Consider the following 12,769-nt stretch of genomic DNA (forward strand, 5'->3'; position numbering starts at 1 on the left):
TTCTCACATTGCTGTTTGTCCTCTACCCCTGTGCAAGCTACCCTGTCCTTGGGCAAGTGATGCATAGAAATGGCAATATCTTGAGCCAAAGATGTGCCAGTGCCATCTGGAAGAAGACACACTTGGCTACTGGCATGGCATAGGGCAGGAGAGCTCATTGAAGAGACAGCAAGAGAACCAAACCGTCCAGTGAGTGGCAACCTTCAGCTGCTTAATGCTCCGGTAATCCCTCACGTTCCTTCTGGCCTCTTCCCCCCCCCCCCCCACTTGCCACAAGAAGGCCGTTGGCAGTCCATTTCTGAAGAGCTCAGCTCCTCGCCGTCAGTGATCGGACGTTTTTGTCTGTGGCCCGTCTTCAATTGCCATTTATTTATAGTAACAGCGACATTTGCTGTTGGTCTTGCATAAAGAAATCAAGTGGTTCTATTTTTAGGGCAATCTTGTGCTGAAATGTGGCTTAGGAGGAAAAAGAAGAGGACGAAGACATAGCATTTCTATAGCACCCAGAGCTTCCAAACTGCTTCACATTAGCTTAGTAATCCTTACAATAACCTAGTAAGGTAGGCCAAATTTATTGCCCTCCTGTTGTAGATGGGGGTTGGGAGAATGTGCCGAAGCTGATAGATAGTAGCTTGTTTAGGGCTGTCCTGTGAACTCATGGCTGTGTTGGGATTTGAATCTGGGGCTTCCATAGCTCATGCAGTTAGCTATGCCTTACGACATACATGAGGCAGCCCCTGAAATAGGCAAACCTCTGTCTGTTTAGTTATTACATTTCTATTCTGCCCAATAGCCAAAGCTCTCTGGGCAGTTCACAAAAATTAAAACCTTTCCCCATAACACTGAGTGAAACTGTCTGTGTGATGTGATCAATCCGTGAGTTTCTCAATTTTTGCTTCACATGACTGGCTTGCAGTAGGTGAGGGCAGAAAAGATCACAGCTCATCACACCCATGTTTCATTGGATATGAGTGAGGGGAAGAACCAGACACAGGGATGCCATTTTCAGTGGCAGCCCCATGGTTGCTGTAGCACAGCCTTCAGATGTTCTGGATCGCAACTCTCATCAGCCCTGACCGTTGACCGTAATGGCTGGGGCTGGTGAGAGCTGTACTCCAAAACATCTGGAGGGCACCAGCTTGAGGAAGGCTGAGGTAGCATAATTGAACAAGAATGCTCAGACACAGATCTGCCCTTAAAGTGCACTGTTGGATGCTATTAAGGCACAGAAGCCAGCACGGAATAGAAAGGCTGAAAAGCATTTGAGTTCCCAGCATGCTCTTGGTAATTTTCTTGCTCAGCAAACATGCTTCCCTTCAGTAGCGCCAAGGTCGGACAGAGTCTCCTTCTGTAGTTTGACCTCCCGAGGGAGCTGCTGTCTCGAGTGACCTACTCTGTCAACAGTCCCCCCCCCTTTATCCCTGGAAAGAGCATGAGACAAGCAAAAAAGGGCTGACTAGAAAGGATTACTTAAGAAACGTAAACCATCTAAAGGTAACCCTTCTCCTTTGCAAGCAGGGATTAGCCTTTGACAGAACTCCTGGTAGAACTCCTGGTATTTTGTATTTGTGCTTTTAACCGGTTGGTTGTCTTACTATGGTTTTAATTTTTGTGAACCGCCCAGAGAGCTTCGGCTATTGGGCGGTATAGAAATGAAATCAATCAATCAATCAATCAATGTGAGTTGGGCTTGTTTCACACATGGAGGTGAATTATCTGATTACTTCTCACTCAGGCCTAGTTTGGATGATCTTTCCCAAGCTAGTTTATGAAGCCAGAAGATATGTTCAGCTTGTGCGCTCTTCCTTCACGCCCTCTCCTCTCCTGGGCTGGCACTTCATCCCTGGCTTGTAGTTAACCAGAGTTCCCTGTTACATCCGAACTGGTAGATTCAGGTTTAATCTCATTAACTAACCAAGATAATCGGATGCCCACCCAATTGAAAATCAATGAACTGCAGTCAGGTTAGGGATGAAAAAGAATTTCATTTCTGCTCACAACACATGCAAGCATGCCCTGTTCGCAGCCCCGAATGCGAGCACAGGTAGAACACGTTCACCAGAAACGTCCACAAATTCTCGAACGTGTGTTCGTGTACAATTTGCACAAATTTCCCTTTTCGGTTTTGCACAAATTTGAAAATCACCCATGATTCAGTCCATTGGGGAAATTGTGCAACTTCGGTAAAAAAATCCCTACCTGGAGCGCTGGAGCGCTCGTGCGCTCTTTTTCGATTACCCCCCCCCCCCAAAATGGCAGGCACGACTTCCTCCCGGGACATCGCACGCTGCGTGTGGACTAAGGGAGAGGATCTCACAACCATAAAATCATGAGATCCTCCCCTCTCCCTCCCAGAATGCCAGGAGGTCTAGACATGGCCAAGGGCAACCCAGTGCAGTAATTTAATCTAAGAGAGACGTGGTGGGGTGGGTGTGCTTTCAAGATCACCCTGTGAACGTCATCATGGCCAAGTGTGGATCTCCCTGGTTCTCCCTGGTCCAGTTCTGTGGTCCCTCTCCAAGCACCTTGAATCAGTCCTCCCCCCCACCCCCTTAGACCCTTTTCCGCCCATGCTTTTAGAAGCCGTCCCAGAGCGGCAGGTGGCTCCACACTACATCAGCGCCACCATCTCCAATGTGAAGCCTCATTTGCTCACTTGGCAGTGCCGCTGCAGGGTGGCGAGCTGCCAGTTCTGACAATGTGCAGTTTCCTGTCTGGTTGGGTTGGGGAGAGAGAGGGAGAGATGTTGTCAAGCGTTCTATGCTCCCTTTTGGTTGGGGCTATTGAAAGGGCTCGCGGCAGGAGTGGAATGGGTTTGGAGGCCTTGAGTGAGCCATGCGAGAGAGAAGCCATTTGTTTTGTCCTCCTGGCACGGAATCGGCAGCCCCACAAAGAGCGGGGATGGCAGATGGGGATGCACAATGCCTTTGACTTTGAGCTGAGCCGCGGCGTCTCTTCTTCGGCCTGCAGGGACCCCGCATCTCATGGCCTGGGAGTTCCAGCTGTGCTGGCAGCAGGGAACGGGGAAGAAGCTGGAAATCCAGCCAGGGCTTCAGAAAATAAAGGCGTTACAGAGGTGCATACAGGGAGATGAATGACCATGCTTGAGGGTCCCACCCCAGGAGGAAATGAAAGAGGGCAAAGATAACTGAATGCCAAAGGATTCTGGCCAAAGAACTCGGCCCTGTTCAAAGTACGAGCCTTCCTGGAGTCTGTGGGTTGGGACAGTTGGAGAGTAGCGATTGCAAATTTCCATGTACTGGCTTGCAGCAGACGGAGAACCGTTTCCCTTAAGACAAGGGTGTGTAAGCTCAGGCATTAGGGGGAGAGGTGCAAATCCAGACCTCCTCGGGTTCCCTTTACTCTCACCGCTGATCATTTGGTGGCTTCCCAGTTTGAGTGCATTCCCCCCCCCCCATTCTAAAAGTTGAAATACCTCTCCTAAGGCTGCATTACTGGCAAAGAGCTTTAAGTTAAAATATGTTGGTACCTGCACCTCTGAGTTAGAGTGAGATGATAATCCAAGGGCTGTGGTGGTATTGCAAAATTTGAACCACATCCCTTCGGTCTTCATTACTACTAATCATATGCCACTACCTACAAACCTATGGGATCAGACCAAAGGCCTATAAGGATTGTTGTGCCACAACTGCCTCGTCGGGACAGTGGAGCACACTTCTCTCTGATTGGTTGTCGCTGCCACCACTGCAGGCAGTCCACAGGGATGAGGGGCAAATAGATAAACACAGGTAGGTGAGTCCAAGCAGCCAGGTAGTGGGGGAGTGAAGCTCCTGCCGTGATTGCCGGAAACTTGCGCTCAAACCTCCGTTCCAGATCGAACGATATTTATTAAAGAAGAATTGTTAGAGACAAAACACCAAATGGGTACTTGAAAATAAAAACTAAAAGCTTGCCAATGTATGTTGAACTCTACACTGAGGTAAAATATAAAACCAGGGCCACCTGGAGAGTTGCAGTGCACACAGGATCTTTGCGTGGTCAAATAAGGAGGAGGCAGGAGGAACTAAGGTATAAAGAACCAGAGTCCTGTTATGTTCGGTCAGGGTGGGTAGGGGCTCCCCCCCCCGGGCAGGTTTCACCAATCAGAGAAGTGGCATGCAAGCAGGGAGAGCCTTGTCACACTTTTAGGGGCTAGGAGATGGGCTAGAAAAGTGTAAATTAAAAGGGAGATGGCTTTAGCTATCTCAGCTGACTTGATATCATAGAATCATAGAATAGCAGAGTTGGAAGGGGCCTACAAGGCCATCGAGTCCAACCCCCTGCTCAATGCAGAAATCCACCCTAAAGCATCCCTGACAGATGCTTGTCCAAAATATATCAAAAGGCTTCCTGTTTTGTGGGTCTGGGAGCCTCCGGAAAGACATGGGGGTATGCTAGAGACATGCTGTGGATGATTGCAGCTCTTCAGCACAAGTCTTATCCAGTCCAGTAAGGAGAAAGCTCCCCTGGCTCTGCCCTCTGCCATGGAGGGGAAAGCTCTTATCTCTGACCAGCAGCTGATTGGAGATAAGTGCTTTCCCCTACTTAGCACTGAAAAAGACCACCTATCTCAGTGCTTAGTGGGGGAAAGCACTTCCCTCCCGTCAGCTGCTGATCAGACATAAGAGCTTTTCCCCACAGGACAGAGAGGACAGAGCCCGGAGGGGATGCTCCTGATAGATTCATGCCTGCTTCTTTCTGAGCCTTGTCTTGCTTACTTCTGAGTGGACATGCAAAGGCTTGTCCTGCTTACTTCTGAGTACGCATGTTGCTTATGTTTACTTCTGGGTAGACATGCATAGGCATGACATTTGGGATGCTATTTGAAAGTTCTGCTGAGTGATTCAGCCCTCCTTACTTCTGAGGTGTGTCCTGCTTATTTGTGAGTCGACATGCTGTTCATTCTTACTTCTGAGCCAACATGCTTCCTGTTATAAAAGGTTAACAATGGATTTTGCAGGGTGGGGGACTTTCCCCTCTCACATTTTTGCTTTTGGCCATTCCCCACCATCGAAATGTCCCCCACCCACCCAAGAGCTTCTCCAAAATAGGATTTGGCCTTCAAGCTGAAAAGGGTTCCTCAGCCCTGCTACAGAAGTATATGGGGTGGAGGTGGAGATGGGATAACAAAGTGTAAGAAAAGAGATACTCTTATCTTTCCCTTACTATCTATAACATTTGGTTGCATGCATGGATGGGCGAGGAAGAAGAGGCAAGGCTCTGGTGCTAGTATCAATAGTAAAACTGGCTTTAATATCTTTTTTTTTAAAAGAATTTTTTCTTGACCATATATAAAAGATGCGCTCGACGTTTCGCATATAGATATTCTTAGGGTTTGTCCATGTCGTTTGATATATGCTATGTTGTACAATTTAAGGTACATTTTTTATAACAGTATATTAATTCAATTTATTTTAGCTCCTGAAGAAGGATTCTCAGTAATCTGAAATGTCGAGCGCATCTTTTATATATTGTCAAGAAAAACTTCTTTTTTTAAAAAAAGTCCTATATTAAAGCCAGTTTTGCTATTGCCACTAGCACCAGAGCTTCGCCTTTTCTTCCTCGCCCAGCTTTAGTGGTGCTTCTCCCTTCCGCCTCTCTCTGCATGCATGGATGCAGTGGTAACTAAAAAGCTTATTGAAAGAAGAGCATAGAGGGGTCATTGAGCACAATGGAAGCCTGTCTGTGGTAGGGTGATCATATGGAAAGGAGGACAGGGCTCCTGTATCTATAACAGTTGTATAGAAAAGGGAATTTCAGCAGGCAATTCCCATCCCTGCTTTCTGCTCTGCAGCACCTGGTGAAATTCCCTCTTCATCACAACAGCTAAAGCTGCAGGAGCTATACTAGAGTGACCAGATACAAAAGAGCGCAGGGCTCCTTCAGCTTTAACTGTTGTGATGAAGAGGGAATTTCACCAGGTGCTACATGCCTACCAATGACACCTGCTGAAATTCCCTTTTCAATAAACTGTTAAAATACATGAGCCCTGTCTTCCATTCCATATGGTCACCCTAGTGCGTGGCCAGTATTTAGCTATAGATTATTGAATCCATACATATCAATTCCCATCTCTGCTTTCTGATATGCTACTCTGCTGGCGGATTTCAAGGAAGTTGGCACAACGGGCTTGAAGTGTAGTGACTATCAGCAGTAAATGCTGTTAATCATGTACTTGCTTCGTTTTTTATTATTTGCAGAGGCAAAGGGAGAAATAATCAAGAGCCTGTATTGCTGGGAATGTCAGAGTATGAAATATGATATGGAACTCCAGATGAGCCTGCTGAGACTTTGCCGTTCATGCCCCATAGGCAAGAGAAAGCCTCTGGAGGAAGATGTCGCAGCTTAATAAATGTCCTGAATTATCAGCCCTTGTCTTGATTTATATTCCTTACAATCCGAATGTGCTTGTTGCCATTGTTACAGGCAAATGACTTAATGGATGCAAATTGGAAAACCAAAACCAAAAATTGCATTAGAGGAATGGTTAATAAAGCATCATTTCTGGCAAATGAATTCTGACATTACTAGGAATTTTTAAAGTGAATTAAGCAGTGGTTGCACTGCCTTGTCTGTATGAACTCTAGCTGCTGTGTACTGCAGCTTCATGGGTGGGTTTTTAAATCTCTCTTTTTTTTCTCTCCCTTTCTATTATTTCTGCTGCCTTTCTGCTGCGTCCTGAATTCTCCAGGAGGTAGAGGTTAGTATTGATTTTTATTTATTTTAAAATCTGGTTTCATTTCATCGTCACAAGGTTATCTGTATCGTCTTCTTCTGCCATCTCTACCCCAGCTCCTGCTTACACCCTGGGTTTGTTTTGTTTTGAAGGACATTTTGAGGGCTTGAATTTGGTCCATGAAAAATTGGCCAGTCATCTCTCACTCTGACCACATCCGGATGACATGCTGAGCCATCTTGTCAATAAGCTGTGCAATGTGGGTTGTTCACGGAACAACCTACGATGCGCCTGACAGACGATCAGGTCCACCATGGCTTGTTCTCCCCCTCTTTTCTTGAGCTGGTATCCCAGTGACTTCCATGGCAGAACCCATATTGTATTCCCTTCCTGCTCCGATGGCTACCCCTTTTCATTAGCCACTTCTTCTTTTTTCAGAGCATCAGAAATGTGCAGTCTTCTTTTTACAAATTCAGCCCCTGAAAACTGCGCAACTGCGTTCGTTCATTGTTGTTGTTTTTAATTGTCGGTCGTGTGCAAGTGTGATGTCATGGCTCTTTTTTCCGGCTCCTTTTCAGAGCATTTATTGCTGTGGTTACTAAGATTCCCTGAAAGTTCTAAAAAGCACACAGAAAAATGTACACAAATTTAATGACTGGGAAGTAAATGGGCTGTGGGTTGTGTGTGTGAAAATTGTGCCAATTTCAGGACTGGGAAGTAAATGGAAGGGAAATTTGTGCTTCTATAGTAACTGTTCCATTAGTGCAGGTGTGCGGATTTCCCCTCCATTTTCATCCCAGCTCTTAAATATATGCAAATTCCTTCCATTTACTTTCCAGCCTTTACATTCGCAAATATTTCCCAGTCCCTCCCAAATTGTGCAATTATTCCTGACATTTTTTTAAAAAAACACCTTAGAGGTGGCAGAATGGGATGGAGCAAATGGGGCGCCAGCAGTACTTACACCTGCCTCACCACTACCCCCGTGGGGCCCCATTCATTCCATCCCATTCAGCCGCTTTCTCAGAGTTTGCTTTAGAACTGTCAGGGAACCGTAGTAAGTAACCACAGCAGTAAGTGCTCTGAAGAGGGATGACAAAACGGTGGGAGAGCTCAGATCTCTCTTTCTGGAGTTGCTGGAGCCTCGGGGAAGTGTTGAAAAGCTGGAGGATAGTGACAGTTGTCAGTTCCACACTTAAAAGTCCTTTTCCAGCTTCATTGCCTGCCAGTCCAGGTCCGGGCCCGATTCAAAGTGCTGGTATTAACATTTAAAGCCCAGAACGGCTTGGGGCCAGGCTATCTGAAGGAACGTCTCCTCCCATATGTACCTGCCTGGACCCTAAGGCCATCCTCAGGGGGTCCTTTTCCATGAGCCCCTGCCAGAGGAAGTGAGGCAGGTGGCTACCAGGAGGAGGGCCTTCTCTGCTGTGGCACCCCGGCTGTGGAATAAGCTCCCTAAGGAGGTTCGCCTGGCACCTACACTATATTCTATCAGATGCCAGGTGAAGACCTTTTTATTCTCTCAGCATTTTAACAGTTAATAAATTTAATTTTAACTTTGCTGTTTTAAATTTGTAGTTTAAATTTCTCCACTGCTGCTGATTTTATCCTGGTTGTGCTTTTATATTGTATTTTATATCATGTTTTTATACTGTTTTATACTTTTAATTTTTGTGAACCACCCAGGGGAGCTTTGGCTATTGGGTGGTATAAAAATGCAATCAATCAATCAGTCATAAAAGTCAGGATTACACTGCCAAGTGGGAGATATTGTGTTGTGTGCCCCTTCAATTTGGGGCACTAACTTTTGCCGCTTTACCGGTGCTTTCCTATTATTTTAAGGATTGGTAAGTGGACTGGAGCAGGTATGTCTTCAAGTGTCAATCCTCCTTTGAGGAGATCACTGACTGAAGCCAGAGTATCTCCTTTTGCCCGTTCACCTCCTTCCCCCATCATCACTTTGAAAACAACTACATCAGCTTTTTAGTATTGCTAGCATTTGTGGAAGAGAAGTCTATGGATCCTCCATACCTCAGAAATCACTTTTTCCTTTGTGTTCTGTCACGCTCTTTACAGTCACATGAGAATCAGTGCAGACGTTTGGCATAACTGTGTGAGCAGTGAAACATGTGGTGTGGGAAATCACGTCGTATTACAGAAGCTCCTTCTGTGTTTAGAAAAATTGCATGTGATCTTCTGTGCATGCCAGATCCCACATGGCACTGCTCACACAATAGATCTTTCTCGTCAGCATTTGTTTGCAGTAATGTCTGCTCTGGCTCTCAACATGCTCTCTCGATGATGCCATCTTTTTGTCAAATGTGAACCAAAAGAACATGTAGGCTGACAGATGTTCTTGATGGTTACCAAACAGCTGTACAGCTCCCTTCTTGCCAAGATCTGAGAGCACATTTGTGAGATCCCCATGAGAGAGAGAAATATCCCACCCTTCCCTCTTCACAGGCAAGATTTTCCTACCATCACCAAGAAGGTCATACCATTCTTTGCCATGGCAAGATCACCAGTTCCATCTCCAAGACCAGGGATGAGCAGAAAGTAGATCTCCAGATGTTTTGGACTTCAGCTCCCAGCATTCCTGACCATTTGATATGCTGGCAGGGACTTCTGGGAGTTGAAGTCCCAAACTTTTGCCCACCCGTGTGTAAGAAAACAAGCGATTTACTTTTGATTTTACCATGTTGGGGTTTTTCACAAAACTACAATATCACATGGAAATTGAGGGAAAAGCCACCTTGGGAAGGCATTCCAATAAAAAAAAAAGTCATGTGAATCAGCCCCAAGCTGTAGTGAGTTGGGATTTTAATTTTTTTTTAAATGAAAGCCTGCTGAGATTTCGGTAGTTCTTCCTTCATTTTGATGAAGCAGGATGGCCATCTTGTTTCCCCAGGGCCTTCATTAAGCCACTTCTATTTTGTTTTTCTGGTTGATAGAGCATGTTTATTTCTGATTGCATAACGCTTTAAAGCCGAAAATGGTTTCATTGATTTGCAGTGGGCTGCTAACTGTTGGTTCTTTGCCACATTTGGAAACTGTCCAAAACAACTCAGAGATATGAGATCTAGAGGACATGGCCTGGTGTTCTGGAATTCCTAGATTTTGTTGCCAGTTCTTCTATACGGACTAAAATGGGACAACCCCGATTGAGCAGGGATAGGGAACATGTGGCCACCCAGATGTTGTTGGACTGTAACTCCCATCAGCCCTAGCCAACTTAGCCAATGGTGAGGGATGATAGGAGCGGCAGTCCAGCATCTTCTTTAGGGCCACACATCCCCCATCTCTGCTCTAGAGCCTGGTCAATACCTTTTCTTTAGGTAGAAGAGGGAGACCGGGTTTGGATTACGCCGAGATTGCATATCCAACCCCGCTCAGGTTGTGTTGTGCGAACCTAGCAAGCATGGGTTGTGCTAAAACAGACTACTGGTTATATGAGGGTTGTTTAAACATTACATAACCCACACTCTTTGGGTTTGCATGACATGACAACCCACACTCCTTGGGTTGCATATTCAAAATGGCAGCCGCATGCACTGCAGCTTTCCTGTGGGTCAAATAACCCACAGTGGGCTGTCGTGTCGTGCGAACAGCAGATGCAACTTTTCTTAGCCATCAGTCAATGACATGGCTAAGCATTCCTGCAAAGCATAACAAAGAGGGGAAGCCGAACACAAATGATTTGCAGACGTGGAGCCCCTTTGCTTGAATTCAAGCCATTAAGGAAGCATCAATGTTGCATCCTCTAAGGATGTTGACTTACCTGGAGTTTGGAGCATCTGCATTTTCTAGCTGACATTTTCTATTGCCTAAACTATTGATTCGTTCTCTTCTTTCTCTTCCCGTTAGGATGACTACATCAAGAGCTGGGAGGATAATCAGCCAGTTGATGAAGGTGATTTTTTTCCCCTTTTTGATGGTGCTCACCTTTTAAAGGGCAGCTACCTGCTGCAAGAAAGTGGCTGAGACCTTGATGGCACAAGGGTTTTTCTTCAAGCCTGTACAATTGGGAGAAATCTAACATGCTTGGTTCATCTGACTTGCTTTCATTTGTTCTGAAAACATTTGAAAGTGGCTGCAAGCTGGGATAATCATGCCAGAATACAGTCATGTTAGAAGAAGAGTTGGCTTCCCTGTGTTGAGTTTTCTAGGTACAAAAATATGTCGGCATAATTCAGAAATTGCAAGTCGCCTTGTGGATGCAGGTTATTTCCCTTTTTATCTTCCTTTCCCTCTGCTCCATTAGCAGCATAGTGGAGCTTTGGAGTCCATATAGCTCTGAGCTGTAGCAAACTTCTTTCATATACAATCTGCCCCTTAATGCATATTCCAAAAGAATAATTTGATATGTGGCTTGAGCATAGTTTTCCACCGCAACCTGGCCTGGATAATTCAGTAGATTGGACTGTCCATGTCCTCAATCAATTTTTGTTCCAGGTGTTTTAGTTATTAATAATGCTATCCTATACATGTCTATTTAGAAATAAGCCCCACTGAATTCAATGAGACTTTTTCCCAGATAAGTGTGTATAGAATTGTACTGTTAGTCTTTATTTCCCCAATCCATTAGATAAGTTGTTTCATGCCATTAAGCAGAATTGATTGTGTTTATGTGAGTGATGGAAATAATCCCCTTTTTATGTTTGTGTTTTTTGTACTTATCAGTGTTGCAATTTCCAGCTTTGGCTTCCTGTGTAGCTGTGATTGCTAGCTGAAATCAATATCAGACAATTGATTCAAAAATATTGGGTGGGTGTACGATGCAACACGGGAGGAATTTGTAGCGCGGAAGCAAGGAATCCAAATTTGAACAAATGTTCAAATCTTAAAAGGTGGAGTGGGGCAGGACTAATTTCTGCACAAGAAATGGAAAACACAAGCAGATAATATAATCTGAATTGAACATGTCTTAGTGCCTCATCTGAGAGTTCCAGGGCTATTTTAAAACGGTTGAGTCATGATGCTATAGCTTGGAGCAGGACCTCCTCAGCAGGGGCCCTGTAGTTGTGAAACAGCATTACCCATCTGGCAGCTTCTCTGCTTAATTTTAGATGTGCCATAAATTCCTTCCTGTTTTTAAGGTGTTTTAGTTTCACTGCTGTCCTCTGAGAGGCAATAGGATTTTTCGGAGGTCCGCTTTTGGAGAGGCAGATCCACCCTTAGATTCCTACCCCAGCCCCCCCCTCCCAACTTTCCCAGTGTCAGACCTCCAATGTTGGGAGAGATAAAAAGGATAAGGACGGTGGCACTAGTTTTGATGAGTTATGTTCTATGTAGCTCTGAAAGTTCAGCTTCCCAACAGAGCTGGACATTGCATTTATACCAGATCAGACCATTTGCCTGTCCAGGCCAGTCCTGTTCACTCTGAATAGTATCTGCCCTCCAGGACTTTAATAATAATAATAATAATAATAATAATAATAATAATAATAATAATAATAATTTTATTTCTTACCCGCCTCTCCATTTTGATTGACTTTGCCATCACCTCCCACCTAATCCTTCTAACTCAAAATGCCAGGGATTGAACTTGGAAACTTCTTGTATCTCTTTGATAGACTGTCCAGATTTAAAAGAAGGCAGGACTCCTGCAGCTTTAACTGTTGTGATGAAGAGGGAATTTCACCAGGTGCTGCATGCATACAAATGACTCCTGCTGAAATTCCCTTTTCTATACAACTGTTAAAGATACAGGAGCCCTGTCCTCCTTTTCATATGGTCACCCTATTTAATTTGGTTTCCTAGGTTTCTTGCAGATAATGTTGGCTAATAATTTAAAAATCATTGGTGGTAGCAATGTTGTTCATAAAATAGTACTAAAAAAAGGAAACTACCCCAAGAATCAGTCTCTTGTTTAATTCAGGTTGTGAAAGAGCTTCCGATCCAGATATATAGTGGCACACAACAAGGTGATTCAACATGTGACCACAACTGCTCTATAGATTCTAGCACGCTTTGTGTGTGGGCATGTTTGTGTGCAGGGCTCCCTTTATAGTATCAGACAGCAATCTCAGTGAAGGTGCTACAAAAAGGAGTATTTAGTAGTCCACTAGTCATTCACACTCCCTTTACTTCTTT

The 12,769-nt window shown here is 44.9% G+C and overlaps 1 protein-coding gene across 2 annotated transcripts in view; it reads left to right on the forward strand.

Moving 5' to 3' along the window:
* Positions 1-12,769, forward strand: part of SPOCK2 (SPARC (osteonectin), cwcv and kazal like domains proteoglycan 2) — an 81,623-nt gene that overhangs the window by 45,979 nt on the left and 22,875 nt on the right. For both annotated transcript variants that reach the window (XM_063132993.1, XM_063132994.1), the window contains exon 2: positions 10,541-10,586. In XM_063132993.1, the coding sequence (XP_062989063.1) occupies positions 10,541-10,586 (46 nt within the window). The remainder of the gene's footprint in view (positions 1-10,540; positions 10,587-12,769) is intronic.

The sequence above is a fragment of the Elgaria multicarinata genome, chromosome 8, assembly GCF_023053635.1.
Source record: "Elgaria multicarinata webbii isolate HBS135686 ecotype San Diego chromosome 8, rElgMul1.1.pri, whole genome shotgun sequence".
Taxonomy (NCBI): domain Eukaryota; kingdom Metazoa; phylum Chordata; class Lepidosauria; order Squamata; family Anguidae; genus Elgaria; species Elgaria multicarinata.